This window comes from Trachemys scripta, chromosome 6 (assembly GCF_013100865.1).
Source record: "Trachemys scripta elegans isolate TJP31775 chromosome 6, CAS_Tse_1.0, whole genome shotgun sequence".
In the NCBI taxonomy this organism is placed as follows: Eukaryota; Metazoa; Chordata; order Testudines; family Emydidae; genus Trachemys; species Trachemys scripta.
In genome coordinates, this window is record NC_048303.1 from 89,041,854 (window position 1) to 89,069,174 (window position 27,321).

The following is a 27,321-nucleotide window of genomic DNA, read 5'->3' on the forward strand; positions in this document are numbered from 1 at the left end:
GTTGGCAACATCCCTCTCGCTCAGCGGCTAGGTGGAGGCTTGGCCAGGCAGCTCTGCGTGCTGCCTCCGCCCAAAGCACTGACTTAGCAGCTCCCATTGGCCAGGAACCATGGCCAATGGGTGCTCTGGGGGTGATGCCTGCAGGTGGAGGCAGCACGCAATCTCACAGAGCTGTCTGGCCAAGCCTCCACCAAGCACCTGAGCAAGAGGGCTGTTGCCACTTCCGGGGAGCCCCCCAGGTAAGCGCCGCCCAGAGTCTGCCTCACCTGGTCCCATGCCCCAACTCCGTGCTCCCTCCCACACCCAAACGCTATTGCTGCTGGGGCAGGGAGGCACGGAGCCAGGTAGAGAGCCTGCCAACCCCCCGTCCGCAGCACTAGTGGGGGTCCTGGGCTGTGTGCTGCCGCCCACGCGCCCCCCCTCCCCTGCACCCAAGCAGCCAGTCCGCCCTCCCCCAGCACCCACAGGGCCTCTGGGCAGTCCTCCCCCCACCCCCCGGCCAAGTTTTATTCACTGGTATTTTTATTAAAAGTCATGGATTGGTCATGGGCCATGAAGTTTTGTTTACTGCCTGTGAACTGTCTGTGACTTTTACTAAAAATACCTGTGACTAAAACGTAGCCTTAGTCATGATTTTTTCCTTAATTGTGTCCATCTTTTTGGTAGGGCTGACGGCACCCCTCCCTTTGTATGAGGATTTAAGGGAGCTGGAAAAAGGGGGAGAATTTATTTCTCTACCATACCAGATTTCAGAGCCTCCTAATATCTTCCCTAGCTTCCCAACCTCTCTTCCTTAGCTTCTTTAAGGGATGCTTTCCACTGAATCCCCTTCCACATTCATTTGATCAGAGAACCATTATCCCCTCTGTAATGCGTACCTGAACTGGACACCTGCCACAAGGAAGCATCAGCAGTTAGCTTGGCTGCCTCCTCCTCACCTTTGTTGGGTTCCCAGATATTTACCAATTCATCCCCTCATATGGGCCATAAATATATCCACTCTTTGGTTGGACAGGGGAATCCCATCCTTCCTGAATAACATGGGTGCCCAATATGATATTTCTGCATGAGCAATTGCCATTCCATCTTGGTGGCATATGAATTTAGCCACCTCCCTATTCGTGTGCCTCCTGGCCTTATCAACCTTGGGGGGCTTTATGGCTTCCTCCTCTGTAACATCTCAGACCAAATAATCATCACCTTCACACAGAAATCTGGGTCTGTCCCACATCAGAGTGAAAAATAATCACATCTGATGTCTGTGCCCGGGCTGCCAAAGAGCGCCCGAGGGGCATCACCTGGTCCCAGAGCATAGCCCTCCTTCTATACCAACTCAGCCTTCCTTGCTACCAAGGCTCAGCTGCGAACCTCCAGGTGACTTGGCAGTTTGCCTATGTGCCCAGTGTATAATACTGCTCACCTGATTACTGTGAAAGGGGGCTTCTCTGGAAGTGCCTGGAGTATAAATACCACCCCCAGGTCCCTGGAGGGCACTGCCCCTGCCCGCCCCTTCTCCCCCCTCCCCCCACCTTATCCAGTCACTTTTTGTCCTCCCTGTTCTGTCCAGGAAAATTTTCCCCTTCCTATCACCTCTGACACCCAGTTGGGAGCGGGGGCTCTTAGAGGGACAACAACCCCCTTTCTTCTGGCCAACTGAACAAAGACAGAGCACATTCAGTTGCAGTGAGCTCATTCTGTGCTCTTTCCATTTTAACATGGGCCATATGACAACAATGCAACGATCTGATTTGCTGACTGCAGTAAAATCATATTCCTTATATTTGCACCATAGAAAGTACTGCAGTAGTATTTTACTGAGATAAATGGTGGTTTTGCAGTAGATCTTTTTGTTGCTTGATTATAGAGGTTTTTATTGAAGGAGTTTAAAACTGATTTGAACCCTGTACAATGACTAGCAGACACTCAAAGGTACACAACAATAAGACGGGGTTGAAGTTCAAGGAGAATGCTGTGTGTTGCCTACAGATGTGCAATGGTTACATAGGATTTCTAAATAGGGCAATTAAGGGGGAAGTTATAATGAGTGCTGCATAAGGAGATATGCTGGTTATAGCTGAATTATCTAGTTGTTTAAGATATTTCCTTTTGCAATATTCTAAGAATATTATTTCACTCTGTACTGTGCAGTACTCCTGTGACCTTTTCAGTGTTTGGTAATTTAATTTGCTGGCATTTACATTTTCTCCTGTGGCTTCACTAAACTGTGCAGGAAAGATTCCACGGTCCATACCACGGGTGTACATTGGCGTAACTCCAGAGAAGCCAATAGAGTTACTTTGGATTTAAGCTCATGTAAGGGAGAGAATTTGGCCTAAAGAGTGCAGCAAGAATTAAAAAATTATATCAAATGTGACTCCCTATTACAGACCAAGGAATATAATCTTTTCTTTTTCTTCCCATGCAGTTGACAGTGTACCATGCTTAAAATAATGAGATTATAGCTGTCATCCTGTGCTGTGCCTTCCTGTTAACATTGCCTGCAAACTGGAAAATTTTATAAAAGAGTGGCTCCATCCCTACCAGCACTGATTCATCTATTAGTAGCCTCTTTCCAGCTTCAGTATATAGTACGGTATAGAGAAACCCTGTGTGTCTAGCTCTTTAGCTGGTTTTCAGACCAGTGTGCCAACTTTTCTCCTGTTCATGACTCCACACCTTGGATATGCAACTGCTGACAGTTGGATCCTGCTCCACACAGTCACTTTGCTTGCAGGAGGGGGAAAAGATTGAAACAGCCTTTGCCCAAGAAAACAAACAATTTGGTGCATGGCGAGGGAGGGGGTATAGCTAATACTCCTTGGTGGTGTACGAATGAGCCATGAAATGAATGCATAATCTAACTTCATTATAGTAAATCCATTAGGCAAAAACAGGGGAAACAAGATTGGGAGTGGGTACCTGGCAATAATACTAGATTTGTCTAAACATAAAATGTTGTTCTTAGGGTTCATATTTCCCAAAGGGAAAAAGGAACACCGCATGGGGCTAGCCCGAGCGCCCGTCCCTCTCCCCCCGCCCCTGGAATGGTGTTGGCCCAAGCTGCTTGCCCAAGCCCAGCCCCCACCTCCCCACACAGGACTAGCATCACTGCTCACCCAAACACTGACTGGCCCCAGTACAAGGCTGGCATTGCCCCTCCCCGCCCCTTCCCCCCACATTCCTCCGCACCCCACTTTTTTGACAGAAGTGGGCATTTATCCTGTTTGCTCCTGCCAACTGATCAAGCTGGCAAGAGCAAAAAAAAGTCGAGACAGCAGGGACAGGGCTTAAAAAGGTGACTGTCCCAGCCAGAACCAGACGTATGGTCACCCTAGTTATTCTAAGCAGCTCGTGTCAGGCCACGGGGGAAAAACAGTATTACTCGGCTGAACATTTTTTTTATGTAGAGCACTTGAATAAAAGGGAAGAAAGGGTTACTATGCGTGAGTTAAAAATGATTAAACTGCAAAGATTAGTGATGGGATCATCAGAAATAAAAAAGTAGTCATGGAATCCAAGTGTGTTTGCCATGCGGTACCAGTAAAGGAAAGCCCTTCTGGGAGCTCCATGATGACTAATCTTATGAGAGAATCAAGAAGAAGAGATTTGTGTAGAATTAATTTTTCTTAAGGCTGCCATTTAGCTGCTTCCACTACCAACAGTGAGGATACAGATCTTCTAAAAAAAGGGTAGTCTTGAGAGAATTGATTTGTGTGTACGTGCCCATGCATGCTGTACAGCTAATGTAATTGAGAAGGGTGTTTCACATGAGTTGGGAGCAGTTGCCACTTCAGCAGAGATGAAGGATAAATGGTGACAGAGGCAGAACACTTGCACCTGTTTGTAGTTTAGTGTTTACCTAATATTTATTTGTACCATATTGTAATCTGAGCAACAAATAGACAAACTGCACCTGTTTGCATTTTCAGTTATTTACATTAATATGCCTTAGCAAACAATTTACCATGTAAATATTGCAGTTATCTCATCTGCTACAGTGTTAACATCCAGTGCTATTTTGTTGGGCTCATGTAAAATGGTGATGGAAAACAGGTGTTTGAGGACTTTGCATCACAGAGTGTCACTGGATAAAGGCTTGAGAGTATGTCATTTCCTCCCTTAAGAGGGGTAGGTTGTTGGCTTCTCTTGAGGAAGCTGTCGTATGACTGTTGCTCAGAAAAACACAACTGGATGTTGAGAATGTGGCAAACTTTTCTCCCAGGCCAGATCATTGGCCCTGCTCCAGGTGCACAAAAGAAACATGAAGCCACTAAGTGTCCTTCTGAGGATTCCCCAGTGTACATGGAAATTTGTATGTGCTCTACAGCCAGCCTAGTGGCTCCTACTTGCTTCTCTATACTCAGTGAACAGGGTGCAGTGATTGAAAAGGGGATGTGATCTGGGTCTTAAGTAGTCCCAGGATTAGGGTGCTACAAAGGTGGCATGGAAGCATGTTTGCTTCTCCCCCAGCCTGACCATGCACTGAGCCCAACTCAACCAGAGCAGAGTCTGGTTGCTATGTAGCTTCCTGTTCCTGGCTTAGATAATTGAGAAGGCTGTGGTGAGAAAATTCTGAATATCTAAATGCCTCTGATCCTCTTGAATTTTATCAGTCCAAGTACAAACTTGGACTGCATTGGTAGATCAGCACCTGGTATTTAGATGAAAATCAGGAGCCCATAATAATATTGTTAGATTGATCAATTGTCTTCGGTACTGTAGATCAGCTACTTTCATTGTAAGCTCTTTGGGGAGGGACCATCTTTTTGTTCTATGCTTACACAGCCCTACCACAACGGGGTCCTGGTCCATGACTGAGGCTGTTAGGTGCTACTGCAACCCACTTAATGAATGATAATTATGAGGCATAAACTAGCCTGTAAATCCTACTGGGAATAGACAAGACTGCTGTCCAATGACTGCATTTTTCTCTCTCAGAATGATGCTCAAGGATAGTTTTGAGCCATTGTCCTTTCACCTCCATAATTCTTTCCCCCATTGTTTACAAAATAATCACAGCTACCTGCATTCTTAAAAAGAGGATTCCAGCAAAAATAGCTGAAATGTGAATGTTAGCATTTAAGATTGGTGTCTTGGCTGATTTAAAAAAAAATAGTAATAAGCAACTGAAATATGAGTGGATATCGAAGGTTTTATCAATTTAGAAATTGTATGAAAGTGTTAGACACACTGTCAATGTAAAAGCTGCATTTGAATTCAATTTTGTTATAAACTATTGTTACAAGTAGCACCTAAAATTTCTATAAAAGAAAGATTAGAGTTTTTAGTTTGTTTATTTTGTGCACTTGATAGCAATTTTGTGTAATGAGTTTCAGTGCTTTCTCTGTTTAGTCAGCTTTCCTGTTTTGTTTGTGTTTATCTTTCCAATGGCTACCAAAGAGGGACAAATTTTATATATTCAAAGAAAGTGTGATTGTAAAAAACCCCAAATGGCAAATGAGCAGAGGTAGCATTGGAAATTACCATTAATTCAGTTTTCAAAATTGAAAAGATTTCAATTTGGCATTGTATACATGTGTTGTGAGTTTTTAAAATTAGTTTGTGCTATAACTTGAAATTACTGAATTCAGACTTCATCCTGCATACTCTTACTCAGGTGAATAATCTTTGTGTGCATAAGAGTACTCACAAAAGTAAGAACTACATGTGTGAGTAATGGTTTGCAGAATTAGTTCCTTTGTTGGAAAATGTAAAAAAATTAAACTTAAATTCTGTTCTGAAACTTGTGTATGCCCATTTTCAGATAAGAAGACATGGTTTTCTCTCTGACAATTGCACTTATGGACACAATTCCTAAGAGGAATCTCAAAAATTTCTGGCTACCAAATCAATAAGTAAAAAGCTGTCTACTCAATATTTATATTTTAATTGCTAAGGCTGCTGTCACTTTTCCATTTTGGCAAAGCCCTATGGCAGGCTTAGCAAACAGACTACTTTTTAAAATATTTGAAATATTTTATACTGCTTGTCATGTCTTTGGGAGATACATTGTACTTTGGAGAAATTTATGTTCTTAAAATCAAATTACAAATTACATAATAAGCAAGAAGAAAACCACTGTTGCATAGGGGAAGCTAAAAGTATTTTGTTTAATATACCAGTACGAGCTAAGGGAGAGGACATATATTCTTAATTATCAGGTATCAGAGTATAAGAGATGTAGTGGGGTTTCTCTGGAGAAAGCCAGGTGGAGGATGAGATAGTATAACTGATCCTCAAAAATTATCGGAGGTAAGAAGTTTATTGTACAACACCTTGTCCTGATCATGCTTCCGTTTAATTCAGTGGGAGTTTGCCAGGGCTTCAATGGAATCAGGTTAGGGCTCCTGATGAGGAGGGATGTACCTGAGAGATCTGTTGTTACCGGTATGTATTTGAGATTAGTCAAGAAACTCTTCACTGATGAAATAAAGGTCCACCTGTTTGTCTAGGACTCGTGTCATGAATGCTGCATAAAGAAGATGAAGGGAAAAAAATAACCAAAACACTAACATACCCTCAGTTGGTGGCAGATTGATGCAACTCCTTTGAAGTCAATGGAATTGCATCAGAGAGTAATTTAGCTGTTGTATTTTGTTCTGTGGAATGTGTGTGTACAGTCTTATCTTTTCATCAATGTCTTCTTGCCCTGCTTTCATATTGTTCTGAAATCTAGGTCACTGGCTGGACACTGTTGCTATTAAAAACAATACACACATACCCACTGTTCATTCTCTGAAAAATCAAAGGCAGAGAAGGGGGAAAAGAGATGGAATGTTTTGTTTTCTTTGTAAACCTTTTCTTTATTATGAAACACTGAAACCACCCAGGTACTTTGTTGCTTTAGTTTAAATACATTGATGTACACAATAAAAGCATGTCTGTTTTGGTTATGGGCAAGGTTGGTTATTGCAGGAATTTGTAATATGCTGTGTAGGAGACTATTACACTGTCAATGCGTGTATAAATCTAGTCTCATTTTGCATCATATTTCTTGCCCAGTGTCACCAGTTCCAGTAGAGCTCTAGCCTGTTTGGGTAACTTGCTGTACGCTCATGACAAACTTGCGTTGCTCTCACTCAGCACTTGCCATGTACATGAAATCAAAAATATTTTCAATATGGGTGTGTATATTTAAATAAGTAGTCCCTAGTTAAAAAGGTTTCACTGCCAACCTATTTTAGCAAGAGATCAGTATGAACAACTGGAGATCCATTTTGGGAGTCTTAGGGGCAGGGTGCTGGAAACGAGGGTCAAGAATTAGATCCCAGACTCACTTTTCTTAAAAAACAGGAGCTCCCCTGTCTCTACCTGATCAGCAGATCCACATTAGTTGTTAATAGAAATATCTTTAGATTGCAAAACGTCTCATGTATGTTTGACTGGTGTATTACAGATTATAAATTAGAAGTTCTTGTTGAAGATCATGTCTCTGTGTCTTGGCTACACTAATCTGGACTGAGCTGATTTTGCCTCTCATAGGGTTTGTTGTTGCCAGTATTCAAGTTAGGCCATATCTACATTTTTAGTCAACAGTAGTGACGTTGTCATAAAGCCACTGCAGTGAGTATATTGCTTGTGCACATGCATATTTGGTTCCTTGCACTGGCGCTGCTACTCACTGCGTTGCTACCAGTCAGTGTGCCCCTTGCCATCATCCTGGGCACCGTCTTTTGGGAGATACTAGCATTGCATGGCGGGGCAAAAACAAATCGCGCAGAGTGACTGGGAGCAAGGGATCAGGTTCTCATCATGCGCCATCCATTTCCTGCAATTTTCATACCTTGTTTAAAATCCCAGAAACCTCCACAGCATTTTTTACTGGCCTCTATCTCTGACCGAAGCACAGAGCCCACACAGCGCTGCACTGTTGTTATGAGTGTTGCAAGCAGAGGATGCATGATCCTGCAATATGTGCAGACCCACAAGAAGAACCCCAGCAATAGGGGAGATGACGATTTCTTTGAGGATGGTTTGTTGAAGGACATCACAAAATTGATTCAAGGTGGTTGTTGGTATTCACAGAGCAGCTGCAGACAGTGGAGCACGGCTTTAGGGCCTGAGAAACAAGCACTGATTGGTGGGATCACATTGTAATGCAGGTTTGGGATGGCAAGCAGTGGCTGCAGAACTGCTGGATGTGGAAGACCACATTCCCGGATCAGTGTGCTGAACTCACCCCAGCCCTTCAGTGCCAGGAGACCAGAATCAGAGTGGCATTGATAGTGGAGAAGCAAATGGAATTGCCATGTGGAAGCTTGCAGTGCCAGATTTGCTACCGGAGTGTGGGCAATCACTTTGGAGTTGGAAAATCTACAGTGGGGCCATTGTCAATGAAATGTGCAGGGCCATTAATTGTCTCCTGCTACGCAGGGCTGTAACTCTCAGCAATGTGCAGTACATAGTGGATGGTTTTGCAGTAATGGACTTCCGAACTGACAGCCCTATTTTGCCACTAGCCCACCTTGCCTCAGAGTACATCAACAGAAAGGGCTGCTTTCCTATGGTTGTGAAACCATTGGTGGATCCCCAGGGATGCTTCACTGACATCCGTGTGGGCTGGGCTGGGAAGATGCGGGATGCTAGAATCTTTAAGAATATGGGACTGTTCAAACAAACTGCAAACAGGGACATTCTTTCCCGCCTGGCAAATTACCATTGGCAATGTTGAAATGCCAGTAGAGATCCTTGGGGACCCCTTGTTTCTCTGGCTCATGAAGCTGTACGCTGGCCACCTTGACAGCACCTAGGGAAGCTTCAGCTACCGGCGCAGCAGGTGCCGGAGGACAGTTGGATGTGTTTTTGGTAGATTGAAGAGCCACTGGTGGTGGTAACTCACAAGATTGGATCTCAGTGAGAAAAATATCCCAATGATTATAGCTGCTTGTTGTGTCCTGAGCGATATCTGTGAGGCAAAAGGGCGGGGGGGGAGTTGCTACTGGGGTGAAGGGCAGAGGTGGGGAGCTGCTGAGTTTGAACAGCCAGACGCAAAGGCCGTTAGAAGAACTCAATGCAGAGCTATGTTGCTGAGGGAGACCTTGAAAGAGCATTTTAACAGTTAGCCACAGTAATGGGTTTGGTGAACCGTGCTCTACCTGGCCCTAAAGTTTTTTTGGGGGGGCTATTAGGAAGGAGATGTGTAGTGCTTGATGAATATTTATGAATATGTGTCTTTTAATGCACTTCTGAATTATGTGGTGCTTGCTGTATATTTTTAATAAGTACACTGTGTTTTTCACTGAACTTATGAGTTCTGTGGCCTGGTACAATAACAAGCTGTCAGTGCTTTGAGTAGCTCTAGGCATTCTGCAGTATGTGTTGTGAAGCAAAAAAGACGAATTCATTTTAAAAAATAGAAATTCTTTGTTTACCAAAACCAGTCCGAAACAGGTATATGCAATTCCAGAAATAAACACAATAAAACTTAAAAAAATAAATTAATGGAACAGAACTTAACAGGGGAAAGAATATTCATGTCCATTCCAGGCCATTTTGGCTACACATACAGTAACTGTGGCTCTCACAGGTCAGTGTAAGGGAAGCTGGGGTAGTCCTTCCCGTTCCCGTGGGTGCGGTTGTAGTTGTAGGGGTGTGGCCCCTGTTGCCATGTGGAATGTTGGGAGGTGTAGGGAAGTGCTGTAATGCAGTTCTCTGTTGATTGCAAAGGATGATGAACCCATGACTGTTGAATCTGTAGGGCAACAAGAGTGTGTGTTTGCTTCCAGACAAGCCCCATTATGTCCTGCTGCATCTTCCTCTACTTTTCCTGCTGGGACTCCTGGGCCTTTCTCCTGTCCACTCTTTCCTTCTCCATGATATCTACCATGTTCACCCTCCAGGCCCTTTGCTCATGGTCTGATGCAGCACTGGCTTGCAGGATCTCGCTGAACCTATCTTCCTGAGTCCTATTCTTTCTCCTCCTCGGCAGGGTCAAGCGTTCCACGGGCGTGGAGGGGGCACTAAACATTTGGCTGCTAGATGCTGGGACTGGATGACAGAGGATAGATCACTCGATAAAATGCCCTGTTCTGTTGACTCCTTCTGAAGCATCTGGCACTGACCACTGTCAGAAGGATACTGGGCTAGATGGACCATTTGTCTGACCCCGTATGGCTGTTCTAATGTTTTTATAACAGCCTGTGACAAAGTTCTGTCCTTGACTCCATGGGTCCTGCGTTTCCTGACGGATTTTGCTAACCTCAGAGGCTCATTGTGACCCTCCACATAGCCCTTCTCTCTCTAGAGGCAAGGGTCACAGTCTGAGCCGTTTTCATCATAAGCCAGCAAGGGAGGTGAGGAGAAACAACCCTCCCTCACACAGTCTCTGTTGTCTCCCAGTATCAGTGATTAATCAGGGAGGGGAGGTGGTAGCCCGGGCCCGCCCTCTACTCCGGATTCCAGTCCAGGGACCCTAAAATTAGCAGCTATGGAAGCTGACTTTTTGGAAATAGGACATGTAGAATTCCCTGGGCTACTTCCCCACAGCAGCCCCCACTCAATATCTTCTTCACAGTTACCTCAGGGTCTCCTTCCTTGCACCTGATATGGATTCATACTACTTCGTTCCTCCAACAGCACACCTCCCTCCTATAGCTCTTGACACCCACTCCGCACTGACTAACTGGGAGGCTTTTAACTAGTTCCAGCCAGTCCTTGATTGGCTTCAGGTGTCCCAATCAATCTAGCTATCTCCACTGCCTTCTAGAAGGATCTTAATTGGCCACAGGTGTCTTGATTAACCTGGAGCAACTGCCATTTGGTTACCATGGTACCAGGGATTTGTTTAGCCTGGGGCTAACATACCTGTTCCTCACTACTTTACTGTAGCCATCTGGCCTTGCCCCATCACACAGCCCAAGAGATATGTGGATAACCAAAGGACTGCCATCTAAGAGGTACTTCACAGGCAATAGCAGGGACAGCTTCCTCACACTGCCCTGCCAATGTCTCGATTGATCTGGGGGATCATGGCACTTCTACACCTATTCAAACCTCAGTCTGCCTGTATCAACAAGGGAATCAGTTTGTGCCAATTTAGGTGCCAGTTTTTATAGGGAAAAACACCTGGCTGGCAGAAACTGAACTGAGACCACTGGAGTTATTTCATCTAGGCCACAGAACAGCTATCAGATGCTAGTAACTTTTGGTTGCTACTGACATAGGATGGAACTGACTTGCTATGACAATAAAACTTTAATTGTAAAGTCATAAAGAACTTACCATTTTGAACGTTAGAGTTGTGACGTAGTTCCATTTTTTAACCTCAAATTATATTTTTGCACCTGGAATTTAACACTAGTTGTAACTCTGGTCAGTGACTCATGTCATGAGATGAAAAGGCAGACTCACCAATCAAACTGCATTAAACACTTTGGAGTTAAGGATTTTACATCCCAAATTGTGTTCCCCTTTTCCCCTAGATAAAATGTCTATAGATGAGAGAGATGAAACTTACAACAGATTCATAAAAGTAAGCCTACTATATGAATGCATATGAAATATTCATAGCTCCTCTTCCAGTAGAAACCCGGGCCAAGTGAGGCCAAAATATAATCACCAAATTAGGCTTGGTTTACGCTACAAAATTATGTTGTGTCCTCTTATGTTGACCTCATTGTGCATGTGTCTACGCTCAAATTTGTCTCTGGCCAATGTAAGCTCCCCACTATAGAGCACAGTTCCTGTTGAGGTCAGTTGCAGTCATGAACTCTCTATAAATCTGGCCTCAAGTGTCTCAGGCACCAAGAAAATATGGAACACACAATTAGTGACCACCTGTGAAGTTTGGTGCAAGTAAATTGCCCAGCATCACACAGGAACTCTGTGGCAGCGGCAGGGTTAGGATACAGTTCTCCAGGGCAGCCTTCAGCTGCCTTAACCATGAGAACATAAGAATGGCCATATTGGGTCAGACCAAAGATCCATCCAGCCCAGTATCTTGTCTGCCGCCAGTGGCCAATGCCAGGTGCCCCAGAGGGAGTGAACCTAACAGGTAATGATCAAGTGATCTCTCTCCTGCCATCCATCTCCATCCTCTGACAAACAGAGGCTAGGGACACCATTCCTTACCCATCCTGGCCAATAGCCATTAGTGGACTTAACCTCCATCAATTTATCTAGTTCTCTTTTAAACCCTATTATAGTCCTAGCCTTCACAACCTCCTCAGGCAAGGAGCTACACAGGTTAACCGTGCGCTGTGAGAAGAACTTCCTTTTATTTATTTTAAACCTGGTGCCCATTAATTTCATTTGGTGGCCCCTAGTTCTTATATTATGGGAACAAGTAAATAACTTTTCCTTATTCACTTTCTCCACACCACTCATGATTGTATATACCTCTATCATATCCCCCCTTAGTCTCCTCTTTTCCAAGCTGAAAAGTCCCAGCCTCTTTAATCTCTCCTCATATGGGACTCATTCCAAACCCCTAATCATTTTAGTTGCCCTTCTCTGAACCTTCTCTAATGCCAGTATATCTTTTTTGAGATGAGGAGACCACATCTGTATGCAGTATTCAAGATGTGGACGTACCATGGATTTATATAAGGGCAATAAGATATTCTCCGTCTTATTCTCTATCCCTTTTTGAATGATTCCTAACATCCTGTTTGCTTTTTTGACTGCTGCTGCACACTCCGTGGACGTCTTCAGAGAACTATCCACAATGACTCCAAGATCTCTTTCCTGATTAGTTGTAGCTAAATTAGCCCCCCTCATATTGTACGTATAGTTGGGGTTATTTTTTCCAATGTGCATTACTTTACATTTATCCACATTAAATCATCCTTTTTCTTCCTGCAATCCTCATTACATGATCACGTGTTATGTCCTAATGCATATACCCAAGAGGGGCTGAACTAAAGATTGCACATTTGTGGAAATCGTGGCATTTCCTAATTTTTGAGTGCTTGACTTTGCAATCATAATCTTTTAATATCGTTTTTAATGCAATTTCCTAATTTTAAAAAAACCAGATAAACATATACACACCCCTGAAATTGTCACATGGAATCATATTGACCCTTAACTAGGCTCAGCAGGGTTCAAATCTTGAAATCCACAGAACAGATCTCTAATACTTGAGCTGATTGTGTAATTGGGTAGCAGTAGTAGTCTATTATCTGACTACAAGCTGTCAGGAACAGTATCCCTGATGAGGCCACAGCAAGCCTGGTGGCTGAGCTTTGTGACTTTGTCCTCACCCACAACCACTTCAGATTTGGGGACAACTTATACCTTCAAGTCAGTGGCACTGCTATGGGTACCCGCATGGCCCCACAGTATGCCAACATTTTTATGGCTGACTTAGAACAACGCTTCCTCAGCTCTCGTCCCCTAGTGCCCCTCCTCTACTTGCGCTACATTGATGACATCTTCATCATATGGACCCACGGAAAGGAGGCCCTTGAAGAATTCCACCTAGACTTCAACAATTTCCACCCCACCATCAACCTCAGCCTGGACCAGTCCACACAAGAGATCCACTTCCTGGACACTACAGTACAAATAAGTGATGGTCACATAAACACCACCCTATACCGGAAACCTACTGACCGCTATACGTACCTACATGCCTCCAGCTTCCATCCAAGACACATCATACGATCCATTGTCTACAGCCAAGCCCTAAGATACAACCGAATTTGCTCCAACCCCTCAGACAGAGACAAACACCTACAAGATCTTTATCAAGCATTCGTAAAACTACAATACCCACCTGGGGAAGTGAGGAAACAGATTGACAGAGCAAGACGGGTACCCAGAAATCACCTACTACAGGACAGGCCCAACAAGGACAATAACAGAACACCACTGGCCATCACATACAGCCGCCAGCTAAAACCTCTCCAGCGCATTATCCACGACCTACAACCTATCCTGGAAAATGATCCCTCACTCTCACAGACCTTGGGAGGCAGGCCAGTCCTTGCTTACAGACAACCCCCCAACCTGAAGCAAATACTCACCAGCAACTACACACCACACCACAGAAACACCAACCCAGGAACCTATCCCTGTAGCAAACCTCGTTGCCTACTCTGTCCCCATATCTACTCTGGCAACAGCATCAGAGGACCCAACCACATCAGCCACACCATCAGGGGCTCATTCACCTGCACATCCACTAATGTCATATATGCCATCATGTGCCAGCAATGCCCCTCTGCCATGTACATTGGCCAAACCGGACAGTCCCTCCGCAAAAGAATAAATGGACACAAATCGGACATCAGGAATGGTAACATACACAAGCCAGTAAGTGAACACTTCAATCTCCCTGGTCATTCTATCACAGATTTAAAAGTCACTGTCATTGAACAAAAAAACTTCAGAAACAGACTTCAAAGAGAAACAGCAGAACTAAAATTCATTTGCAAATTCAACACCATTAATCTGGGCTTGAATAGGGATTGGGAGTGGCTGGCTCACTACAGAAGCAGCTTTTCCTCTCCTGGAATTGACACCTCCTCATCTATTATTGGGAGTGGACTACATCCACCCTGATTGAATTGGCCTTGTCAACACTGGTTCGCCACTTGTGAAGTAACTCCCTGCTCTCCATGTGTCTGTATATAATGCCTGCATCTGTAGCTTTCACTCTATGCATCCGAAGAAGTGAGGTTTTTACTCACGAAAGCTTATGCCCAAATAAATCTGTTAGTCTTTAAGGTGCCACCAGACTCTTTGTTGTTTTTGTAGATACAGACTAACACGGCTACCCCCTGATATTATCTTGTATGTGGACCAGCTGCTAGAAAGGGATAAGACAATTTGCCAGTGTATTAGCTGAAGCCTACACTACACTAGAAAAGGTTTCTCAGTACACCTCTACCCCGATATAACACAAATTTGGATATAACACGGTAAAGCGGTGGGGCGGGGCTGTGCGCTCTGGCGGATCAAAGCAAGTTCGATATAATGCGGTTTTACCTATAACACGGTAAAATTTTTGGCTCCCGAGGACAGCGTTATATCGAGGTAGAGGTGTATATCTGTACAGGTATAGCTACATCAGTGAACCCTCCTATTGGAGATGCAGCTTATGCTGGCAAAAGCACCGGGTTGAGACTTAGAACTCCTGGGTTCAATTGCAGGTTCTTGAAGAGAGTGTTCTCTAGTGGTTATAAACTGTTTTGCTCCTGTTCCCCCAGTCCCACTCTGTTCCTGTTCCCCTCCCTTAGTGCTGCCCCCACTCTCTGGCTCTTGCATCCAGTCCTCATCCATCAGTGTATCACTCAGGTGGCTTTCTCCTTCTCCACTCCACCTGGGCACTACCTGGGGTACTAACAGACATCCCTTGGCCTGCGCCACTTCCCGCAGCCCCCATTGGCCTGGGATGGTGAATCGTGGCCAGTGGGAGCCGCGATCAGCCGAACCTGCAGACGCGGCAGGTAAACAAACCGGCTTACCCTGGCGAGCCGTGTGCCAAAGGTTGCCCATCCCTGATGTAGAAAATTTCTATCCCCCAACTCCCTCCTTTTTTCTGTGCTCTACAATATAATGCAGAATGCATAGACTCAAATCATGGTCCCATACATAAAGCAGGAAATGGGCTTTCAAGGATTGGGGTGAAGGTGTCTTTCAATCCAGGGACAGGATACACAGACTCTATGCCATCTCTGGTGCAGTCTCAAGGCTTTGCTGGCAGCTGCAGCCCCACTGTGCTGTCAGTAATTATATTTGGCCAATGGATTTGTAAGGTTGCTTCTCCTGGCGTGTCCTTGTCTTATTTGAATCTCCTCCCACTGTGCTGTTGCAGAAGGTGCCCTCACAGAGCATGGTACAGCATCCCCTGGCACAACCTTTCCCCATTCAGACTGGTTCACATGAGATAATGTTATCAGTATGTATAACACAGTATGTATTTGTATCCTAAAGGCAAATTCTAAACATATTTTGGCGCTACAAAGAGACTTGTTCTCTGAGTGCCAAGGTACATTACAGGTAAATATGACATACATTTCTAATCAAAGTGACTTTAGAGAGATTATTCCTTCCCCAAACATATTGCCACACACTACCTAAAATTCTGAGTCCATTTCCCTTGTTCAGATGAAAGAAATGTAGATCAAAAAGTTAAGAAAAGTTTGCCCTGAGGTTCTCAGCCTGCATAGGATTCTGCACATGGTACCTAGGGATTGCACATGCTCTATAAAAGGTTATTCCTTGTTTTGTTTTTGTTTAGAAACATCATGCCTCAGACTTTTCTCAACCTCTGAGAACATTTATCCCCTGAGAACATTCATGACTTTATGATTGTGTAGATCAGTTAGGAATAGCCTTTTCTAGATCTCTGTGAAGAATCTTAAAGATCCCTACTGTGTGTTCTTCTGTAGTGAATATTAACTTCCCTATTTCTCTGTGTGTGCATATGTTGTATTCTTTTCTTCTAGATATTGATTCTAATTATTTCTTAAAAGATGCTGTAACTTGTACTGCTACTTGTTGATTCTGCACACTTCTATGAGTTTGCTCTCATCAGGGTATTTAGAAACTCTGCTTGTAGTAAAGAATGAGTCTGTACCATTTTTTAAAGTTTAATTACAGTGCAGGCTTTTCAAAGGCTGATGAAGTTACTAGATACTGAACAATCCAGAAGGTTTCACGTTACCCAGAGACCTTCGGTAGAACTGTGCATAATCAAAGAAGCCAACATGATTGGGGTTTTTTTCCTTTCTCTTTCCAGATACTAGTGAGAAGTAACAACCTCTCTGATAAGATCATGGTTTTATCAGGTAAAATTGAGGAAATCTCTTTACCGGAGAACGTCGATGTGGTTATTTCTGAACCAATGGGTTACATGCTGTTCAATGAGAGGATGCTGGAAAGTTACCTCCATTCCAAAAAATGGTTGAAATCAAATGGTGAGTATGCCAGCACCGTTGCCCAGTGATGGATTGGGGAAAATGGGAGTTTTCAGAGAAAGGAGACAAGAAGGACCTCCAAATGGTGGCTCTGGACAGCACTGGTTGGTGTTGTGTTTCACCACCTCCTGTAGGCTCTATGGGAATGAGAGTTGAGTTTTCTCCCTTCGTTTGAGCATGTTGAAAGCACCACTGTCACTATTTCATATTGTGCTTTGCTGGTGAGCCCAGCTATTTGAGCACTTAAACTGTATGTGCTGGATTTGTTGCCCGTGGCTGCCTCTTGTGTCACTGAATTTAATGTGCCACCGTATGCATTATGGGTTGCCTCTCAGTTCAGAGTTTATAATGCAAAACATGATGGCAAGCTAAACTAAAATGCAAGGCAACAGAAGGAAGATAAAGACCTATAGTTGGGCAAAGAATGGGAAACGTCATGAAAAATGTGTTCTTTTTTCTTTGAAAAAAATATGAAATTTGAAATGTTTTCACCAGCTCTAGTCAGACCCCACCCAAATTCCTAATTCCAAGGCCTCTTGGTACCCCACTCTTTTCCAGTGATGTGTCCAATCCAGCCAGAGACAACTGAGATCCACAGGTCAGTTCAATAGGATCTGTGTTTCAATCTGTTACTGATTGGAGAAGTTTTGAAGGAGGCTTCTAAATCCAGGGGCCTCCTGAGAAATTTCCTTGTAGGCAAGTCTGAACCTGCAGTTGCCATAAGTTATATTTCAGTAGGTGAATTCCTGAAAACAAACTAAAAGATCACAAACAGGTTTTGTTAAAAAGAGAGAGACTTTCTCATATGACACCAGTGTGAAAAACAGGGTGTGGAAGTTGAAGACTTTTGTTTTTAGCATATTAAACTACTTAGGGGAACATGGGCTAATAGGCTGAGCACAGGACTAGGAACTGGGAACTACTGAGAGTTAATCCTGGTTCTGCCACTGACTTGGTCTGTGGCCTTACAAAAGTCACTTTAGGCTGGTGTTTTCAAAAGTGTCCATTAATTTTAGTGCCTCTGATTTTGGCTACCCATCTACAAACTCTTAGGGTATATCTAGACTGCAATGTAAGCTCAGGATTAGTGGATTTGAGACCACAGACCTTAGACTTGCAAGCCCAAGGCTTGAGGGTCCACACTCATTGGTGACCTTGGGTTTACAGTTTCTGGACCCAGGCTCCAAACCTGGGGCTCCAGTGTCCACACTGCATTATGCAAACTCAAGTCAGACCACCATGTCCTAGGGTTCCTAGCACCCTCTTCAGCTGTGGCCACTCTAGCCCTCAGTTGACGGTACGGTGTGGGAAAAATTGACTATCCACCCTACACATTACAGGAAGTTGTTGCAGCCTGCCAAGTTCTCAACATAACCTGCTGTGCTATCTTTTGGGTTTGCACACTCCCGGCAACTGGAGCCAGCAACATGGAGGAGTCACATTTGAAGTGCTCCTCTTGCTTATGCTTTCACTCAAGTTTCAGCAAACAGACAGAGCATCCATGAGATGCTGGTAGACATTCCAACATCGTTTTCTGACCTACAGAAGGCACCTGACAGGAGGAGGATGATACGCACATGGAAACATGGAAGACTTGAACTGGCCGATGCTGTTTGCGACTCTCAGTATAGGTGCTGATACCCCCTATGTAGACAGGTACTTCTGGAGCAGGGCCACAGGCACAGATCAGTGGGACCACATTGTGGTGAAGACCTCGGGGGTGCAGCGATGTGCCCAAAATTTTCGCATGAAGAAAGCTACATTTCCGGAGCTTTGTGAGCAGCTTGCCCCAGCCCTTCAGTGTCAGGAAACACAAATGAGGGTGTCCACATGAAGCAGGTTGTTATAGCCGTTTGGAAGCTGATTGCCCCATGCTGCTACAGGTCTCTTGCTCACCAATTTGGCATTGGAAAGTCAACTGTGGGTAAGATGGTGGCAGAAGTTTCTGAGGCAATCAGGCATGTGATTTACCCAAAAGTGGTGGGCATAAACAATATTCCTTAAGTAATTGCTGGCTTTCCAGAATGGGATTTCCAGACTGGACTGAGGCCATTGATGGGACTTGTGCCGACAGTTTGCTCTCCTCAAGAAGCACATGAGTATGTAAACCACAAAGTGTACTACTCCATTGTCATGCAGGCCTCTGTGGACCACAGAGGCCAACATGTGGACACTGACATGGGCTGCACTGGAAAAGTTCATCACGCTAGGTTTTTCTGACAACTGGGAGTCTACATTCATGCATAGACTGGGACACTCTTGCTACCAAACGGCATTGTCATAAATAGAGTTACTATCCCCACTGCTATTCTGGGGGACTCTGTGCATCCCCTTTTGCATTGGCTTATGAAACCATGTCTTGGTCTCAGAGGTCCTGGCAAAAGAAGGTTTATTTATGCTCTGAGCAGCTGCAGAATGGTGACTGAATGTGTGTTTGACAAATGAAATCCTGCTGGTGCTGTTTGCAGACCTTTTTTGGATTCCAGTGTCATCAGTGCTGTCTGCATCACTGTGGCTTGCAGTGCTTTTCACAGTCTTTTTGAAGCCAAAGGTAAGCCATTTGCCTCTGAATGGAGCTATGGCAGTAGTGGATCGGAAAGTGCACCTATCCCATCTGGGGCAGGATGTGCCCAGGGAACACAAATCAGGGATGCTTTATGCTCACACATTATGGATTTGCATGGGAGAGTAGTGTGTTTTTATTAATATGCTTGTACAATGGTTACAGTAAAAGAGTTACAGCCACATCATGTAACAAAATGGGACTGTGGGGGCAGGGATTGATTGCCATGGATTGTACTTGTGAATGACATAACTGCTTATGAAATGGGGAAGTGGGTATGTGGCAGGAACTGTAGATACACAGTATGGCTTGATGTAGATAAATGTATTGAGAAATAGCATTTGGATACAACTTACCAATTGTCCTTTTATCTTGTGTTTTATTTTTATTATGTGAAATACAGCTTATATGATGTGATGCAGTAATGGTAATGAAATGTCCTAATAAAAGAAAAGCCTTTATTTTTTAACATGAATGAGAAGAAAAAAGTGCCAGCAGGCCAGCTGTCATTTGCCCACCAAAACACCAGTAATAAACCAAAACCATTAATAAAACACAGTGCATAAACCACACACTAAACCGTAAAACATTGCTAACAAATAAACCCTCCGCTGTTATGTGTCCCCCAGCACCTTGTTCTCCTTTCCCTTCCTTCCACATTTAGCACACGTTTGGTGCCGCTGCAGAGGGTGGAAGCGTTTATAGGGGTGGGCACCTGCACAGGTGTGGAAGCCTGCAGGGGGTAGGGAGGACTGCATGTGGTAGATTTGCTCTATTCAGTTTCTTTTAAGTCCGAATTGCATGGGCCACCCAGCCATACAATTGTTCAAACAGTTCCTGGTCTATAGCACGTGGTTCCATGGAGGGGACCCAGGACATGGTGTGCGTGCAGCAGGAGCCTGTACTCTGGCAACCACAAGCATAAGCAGCCTCTCAAACAGGTCTTTCTGCTGGGCTCTGTGGCCACCCTCAGCCCATGTTCCTGCTACAGAAACTGCGCTGCAAGCCTCTCCCGATACGCTGAAATTCTGTCCTTTCACTCGGGAGCCTGCCTGGGCCTTTCTGCTTGTTCTGGTGCTGCACCCGCTTGTTGGCACTGTCCAGAATGTCCATTATAAGTTCCTCACAGAAACACTTCTGCTTGGACTGGTCTGTTACAGTTCTACATCCCAAGGTCCTGCTGCAGTGGGCCCATATTGCTGAGGTGGAAGGACCAGCAGAGGTGGAAGGGCCAAAAAGCAGACATCAAACAGCGCATTATTGTTTCAGTGCTTCACAACAGGTTCAGTAGGCAAAAGCGCCTTGTGGAATCTCCAAGGCCAAAAAATGATACTTTGAAAAAGTATCCTGGAAGCTCTGTGGACACAGCTCCATTAATCACAGTGAAAAGACTGCACAAACAATGGTGAGTTACTATTTATAATTGTGTTTTGTTTAAAAATTGCAGACCTGCTTGGTCCTTGGGATAGGGTGGAGGAGTATGCCACAGAGATTTTCACACTTATGGTGACGGAGCTGCACATCTATGAGTGAAGTGGGCTGGTGACCCGCAGAAGAGGGCAGGGACAATATGCCCTTCATTGAAATGTGATTACCTGTCTAGAGTTTCTACTACAGAAAAAGTTTGTGACTGTCAGTGCCCAGGACTAGATCAAAATTTTTGAGTGAATTAACAGGATACTGCATTAGCATCCAAACGAATTACTGCCTCCCACGGCTCCTGGTGCAAGCTGCTCTGAACACATCCACCCTGGGACTACTTGCAAACACACAGGAACTCTCACAGAGCTAAACAGCCAACCCCCTCCCCCAGCGCGTTTCTGGACTGCATAAAAACCCTGGCCATAGATTTCATCACCCGTGGATTGTATTCAACCTGCCACACTTCCAGCCCCCACCCAACCTTTTCTTTTTTACAGTTTTTTTTTTATTATGGAGATATACCTATCGCATAGAACTGGACGGGACCCCAAAAGGTCATCGAGTCCAGCCCCCTGCCTTCACTAGCAGGACCAAGTACTGATTTTTTGCCCCAGATCCCTAAGTGGCCCCCTCAAGGATTGAACTCACAACCCTGGGTTTAGCAGGCCAATGCTCAAATCACTGAGCTATCGCTCCCCGCACTGTCCTGGCTGACCAGGCTGTTGTGAAGCACTGGTGGCTCTTAACGTTGTGCAATGCGTGATTTGTATGGCATGGCATTCTGAAAGGCAATATAAAGTTCTTACTTTTAACATCCCAGCACATCTCGGTTAATTTTAAATGCTTGTTTTGCTGTTGTTTGCACTTCTCAGTCTCCATTTTGAATTCCACCTTGTGGTTTGGGAGGCGGAGGGGTGATGCCAATGTACTGCCCTGCAGTCCGCCATTAGGAGATACGTGCTGCTGCCCGTGGTTTGTAATACATTTTTCATTTGGGTCATAAACTGGAAATCCTTCCAACCCCGTATATTAATAACAACAAACATGGTGCCAGAAACTTCCCAGGCTGAGGGATTCCTTCTGCCTCTTATGTTTCTGCTGCCAGTTCCACAGCTGGCTCTTTCTCGGTGGGGAGGCATCAAAAAGCTCCTCCAAGTAGGGACCCAGAATGTGCTGCCACTACTCTGGCACCAAAACCTCCTTGGGGACCAGTTTGAGCACAAGAGTCACTTTGGCAGCCTCATCTGGCACTTGCTGGCTCCTCTCCAGTCCTAGAGTGGATTTAGGGATGAGAAGGTCACTGTCCTGGCTGACCAGGTTGTTGTGAAGCACTGGTGGCTCAGTGCTCAGCACAGTATCCAGCACCAGGTCAAACTCCTTCAAAAAGGGGAAGGATGATGGCAAATTCCTGTTGTTCTTGTGCTGCTTAATCCGCTGCCTGCACTGGTCCAGTGAATCCCCAATGCTGCAAGCTTCTTTCATATTTCCTGGTACTGTATGTGTCGTCATCCCTGGAACTCTTGCTAAAGTCACTCTTTGCTTGCCTCGCACCGGAGATTAACCAAAATCTGGGTGCGCTTCTCTGACCAGCTAGCAACATGATTGGCAAAGAACTTCTTCATGTCGGTGGCCATTACAAATGACGGAGAAGATTCACTATGGTTGCAGCTCAGCAGACAGAATAAAATGGAACTGTTAAATGCAGAGCAGCTGTACTTGAACCAAGGGGTGGCTTCCCTTTCCCTTTGTGTTGATTAAGAAGACCATCCTATGGGATTGTGAGATAGAAGTTTTCAGACTCACAGGACCAGAGTCTGGGGGGCCTGGGCCTGATCTGCATCGATACTGCAATAGAGGGAGTTTGGACACAAGTCAAACCCTCCACACTGCAGGGTCCTGAGACCTGGGCCCAGCCCTGAGTCAGACAGAATTGTGTACAGCTGGAAGCGGGGTTTGGGCTTAAGCGTGTGTCCAAGCCTGGGCTTTCATTGCAATGTAGATTTACGGTAGAGCCTGATTTTTCAGAAGTGTCGATGACTTGAAAGTGCTATTATCTTCAGTCGGAGTTGTGGGTGCTTAGCACTTCTGAAAATTGGGCCCTTTGAAATTAAAGTTGCTCACTTAAAAACTAAGGGAATCAAAAATTAATGGACACTTGAGGATGTAGGCCTTAATTTATCTGTATCTGTTTCCCCATCTGTATAATATAAATGAGACTTATTTATATCTACCTCATACAAGAATGGTAGTTAGAATTAGTTATTATTTGCTGTGTTGTTGTAGCTGTGTGGATCCTAGGGTATTAAAGAGACAAAATGGGTGAGATAATATCTTTTATTGGTGAAAGAGACAAGCTTTCAAGCAGCATCGATCTCAGATTTGAAGAGCTCTGTGCAGCTCGAAAGCTTGTCTCTTTCACCAACAGAAGTTGGTCCAATAAAAGACATTACCTCACCCACCTTGTTTCTCCAGGATTAATTATTGTTTATAGAGCACATTGAAAATGTAAAATGATGTATAAGTGGCAAGTGTGTAGTAGCAGAAGCTGAAGCAGCATGGTCTCATGAGCAATTTTAAACACCTTTAATCCCTATCCCAAGTTTTACTCTGCAGAAGTATTAGTATTCTCTAAGCAGCAGGTCTTAAAAGGCATGCTTATTTACTGAGTGGGTGTGTGATTCTTTTTGAAATTCCTGTGGTCTCTTGCTACATGTTCTATTTGCAAAAAGAAAGCCGTTTGTTCTTTCATTTGTGCACCACATTTTGCACCAGTTAAAACAGATGTTTGAAGAAACATGTTCCAGTCCAAAAATGACTGCTCTATGGCCCCTTCTCCTCATTGATGCACAAACAACAGTGTGCAAAATATTTCTTGAATATTATTTTTTGAAGTCTTATCACACAGCCTAATCCAGTGCCTACTGAAATCAGTAGAAGAATTCCCACTGACTTCAGTGGCCATTGGATTCAGTCCCTAATTAATATAGGTCTGTAAGTCAGGACACCTGGATCCTTTTCCCAGCTCTGTCAATAACTTGTTGTGTGAGCTATGTAAACTTCTATGTGCCTCAGTTTCACCATCTGTAAAATTGATATAATACTTATCTTTACATGTTTGAGCTTTATTTTATTAATGCTTTGTAAAGCGTTTTTGAGATATCTGGATACAAGGTTCCCATGTAATTATTATGTCAAGCTGCTAATACTAGACCCCTTGAGGATTACCTAGTTGGTACTCTGCAGTTTGATTTATGATTGAGTCTGTTGACATATCTTCTGTGATAATATCTGTGGAAAATTTGTGTATATGGTCAGCTTTAAATAAACCTGTTTCTCCAATTGTGGAAATGGTGAAAAGGTATTTTAGAATAACATCTAGCATTTTACTTAATTCAAAGAGAGAGAAAATGATTTAAATGTCTAATATAGGGACATAAAACTTATAATGCTTTATCATTCTTGGCAGGCTTCTGAAATATCCTGGCAGGCTTCTCAAATATCCTGACCCACTTCATAAGTGGATATTTTTGATATTGATTGCTTTAACCTATAACTGCATTTCAATAAACTACATATTATTGGGATTTCAATAAACTACCTGTAATGGGATTTGATGTTCGTCTGTTGGAGGTGCAAAGCAATTATTGCTTGCTGGTATTTTCTGTACATGTTTCCATAGGGCTAACCAGACATTTGAATTTTGCTACTGTATATTATCTTTTGTTTACTAGGAATGATGTTTCCAACATTTAGTGACATTCATTTGGCTCCTTTTTCCGATGAGCAGCTCTACATGGAACACTACTCCAGAGCCAATTTTTGGTAATGATTGTTATGTTTTTTTTTTTTTAATTTTGCTTGGAGACTCAGTAAAGGTTTTAAAATGAAACTCATTCTTGTAATCTGAATGAAGTGAAGCAAAGCACATGGCAGAAAATCCTTCTAATTTTCCATGCTCGCTTCCTTTAACCTGGTCCGCAGCTATGCTGTGTGAGCCTATGAGATCTCGCAAGAGGAGCAGGGTCTGGCTAGGTCAGAGCTGGGATGGGAAACCACGTCCACTGAGCTCTCAAGTGCTGCAGAAAAAGATGTTTATGAATCCATAGTTAGTAGTTGCACCTCTGTGCCAGTAATAAGCCAATGCCCCAGGATGGTGCTTGAGGGGCGTTGAACAAATCAGACTCCTGACCATACACAGATGTCAAAGATCCAGTGGCGTTTTTCATAGAGACAAGGTATTGACTTCCATATCCTGGTCAAATTCTAAGTCAGTAATTACATTCTTTCTACCTAAATTCCTCCTGCAACTTCAGCTAGAAACAATGGTCTTCACTTCTTGCCCTAAATTGTTGTTAATGCTGGGGTGCACTGTTAAACAGGTGCAGTGAAGTCATCACCTGCTGATTTACACCACCTGAGAATGTGGCCCTTATCCTTTCTTTAGGTTTGTCAGGCCATTCTGTAGAATTCCATAATAGGCATATAGTTCTTCTATGAAACTCCATAGGATGGTTCAAAAAGTCTGTGGAGAGACTATTGTTCCCTATTTATATTGTCTTGGTCTCAGTTAAAATTCTGTAAGATGTTTTTATAATGTACCATGTGGTACTGGCCAACATCACAGACAGGATAGTGGATTAGGTGGACCAGCTGTCTGATCTGGTATGGCAACTTTTATGCTTATGTAGGAAGTTATAGACTATGATCAAGTCAACCTTTAACCATCTCTTTGCTAAGATAGAGATTGAGCTCTTCGGTCTATCACTAAAAGGCATGTTTTCTAATTCTTTAAATCATTTTCATTGCTCTTCTCTGACCCCTCTCCAGTTTATCAACATCCTTCTTGAATGGTGGGCATCAGCATTGGACATAGTATTCCAACAGCAGTCATACCAGTGCCAAATACACAGTTAAACTAACCTCTCTTTTCCTACTTGAGATTCCCCGTTTTATGCACTCATGGATTGCATTAGCTTTTTTGGCTACCGTGTCGCTCTGGGAACTTACATTCAGCTGATTATCCACCATAACCCCCAAATCTTTTTCAGGGTCACTGCTTCCGAAGATAGTCTCCTATCATGAAAGCATAGCCTAAATTTTTTGTTCCTAGATGTATACGTTTATATTTAGCTGTATTAAAATGCATATTGTTTGCTTGGGCTCCAGATCGCTTTGTAGCAGTGACCTGTCCTCTTCAGTATTTATCACTCCCCCAATTTTTGTGTCATCTGCAAACTTTATCAGTGATGATTTTATGTTTTCTTCCAAGTCATTGATAAAAATGTTAAATAGGATAGGGCCGAGAACTGATCCCTGTGGAACCCCACTAGAAATATACCTGCTTGATGAAGAATTCCCCATTTACAGTTGAGACCTATTTATTAGCCATCTTTTTTAGTCCATATAATGTGTGCCATGTTAATTTTGTGTCATTCTAGTTTTTTATTCAAAAATTTCATGTGGTACCAAGTCAAATGTTTTACAGAAGTTGAAGTATATTACATCAACTCTGTTACCTTTATTACTCAAACTTATCTAATCAAAAAAATGTTTTCAAACCATATCTATCATTTCAATTTCTCCCCACTTAATCTTTAGCTTCTGCTCTTTTTGGTTGTTCTCAAGAATACAAAAAAGATTATAATAAACTACAAATTGGGTGGAATGGGGCCCAATATTTTGTTTTTTGTTCCATGTGCCAGTTTCCTTGGGAAGCCATAGTAGAAACTAGGGGTTGTTATCGCTTAGTGAGGGAAATAGATGCTGAATTAGCAGTCTGAAGCAGAAACATAACAGCTTTTTCACAGGGCTCTACAGAACTAGATGTTATTGGCAGTATCCAAGCATTTCACTTTAAGGTTGCTTGTGATGCTTCATCTCTATCGTTAGGGAATGTAAGATTTCTATTTGACAGCTTACGAGTGGAGAATACAAATGGTGTAATGTACACACAAATATTCTGTGTGTATCTATCTTTACATATACAGTATGTATATAGTATCTGTATTAATGGCAAAAAAAATTCTACTTGTCCCTGCCATTAATTAATGCCACAAGCTCTGAACTGCTGATGTTCTGTTGACATTATCTACATCCAGTTTCTTAACAAAAATATCCAGTTTGCATTTAAAAGCACCTGCAAAATGACATCTAGATCTAATACATACATTGTGTCCTAGAATATTGCACACTGATACAATTTTTCAGGTGAATACTCAGAACAAGTCACTACAGGGTTGCTCAGAGAATGATAGAAGTGGAAGATCCTAATCGTTCAGGTCTGGAAGTCCTTCACAGATAACTGGATCTGGGAACTTAATTCACTTCCCCACCATGATCATTATTATTTGTTCGTTTATTTATTTGTTTATTATTTGTATTGCAGTAGTGAGCGGGTCAGGATTAGAACCTCACTGTGTTGGAAGCTGTACAAACATAAACTAAGAGTCTCTGCCCCAAGGAGCTTACAGT

The 27,321-nt window shown here is 43.5% G+C and overlaps 1 protein-coding gene across 3 annotated transcripts in view; it reads left to right on the forward strand.

Moving 5' to 3' along the window:
• The window catches only part of LOC117878662 (histone-arginine methyltransferase CARM1-like), a 125,993-nt gene that overhangs the window by 77,151 nt on the left and 21,521 nt on the right, over window positions 1–27,321 (forward strand). For all 3 annotated transcript variants that reach the window (XM_034772989.1, XM_034772987.1, XM_034772990.1), the window contains 2 exons: window positions 16,688–16,865; window positions 24,582–24,672. In XM_034772989.1, coding sequence (XP_034628880.1) covers window positions 16,688–16,865; window positions 24,582–24,672 — 269 coding nt within the window. The remainder of the gene's footprint in view (window positions 1–16,687; window positions 16,866–24,581; window positions 24,673–27,321) is intronic.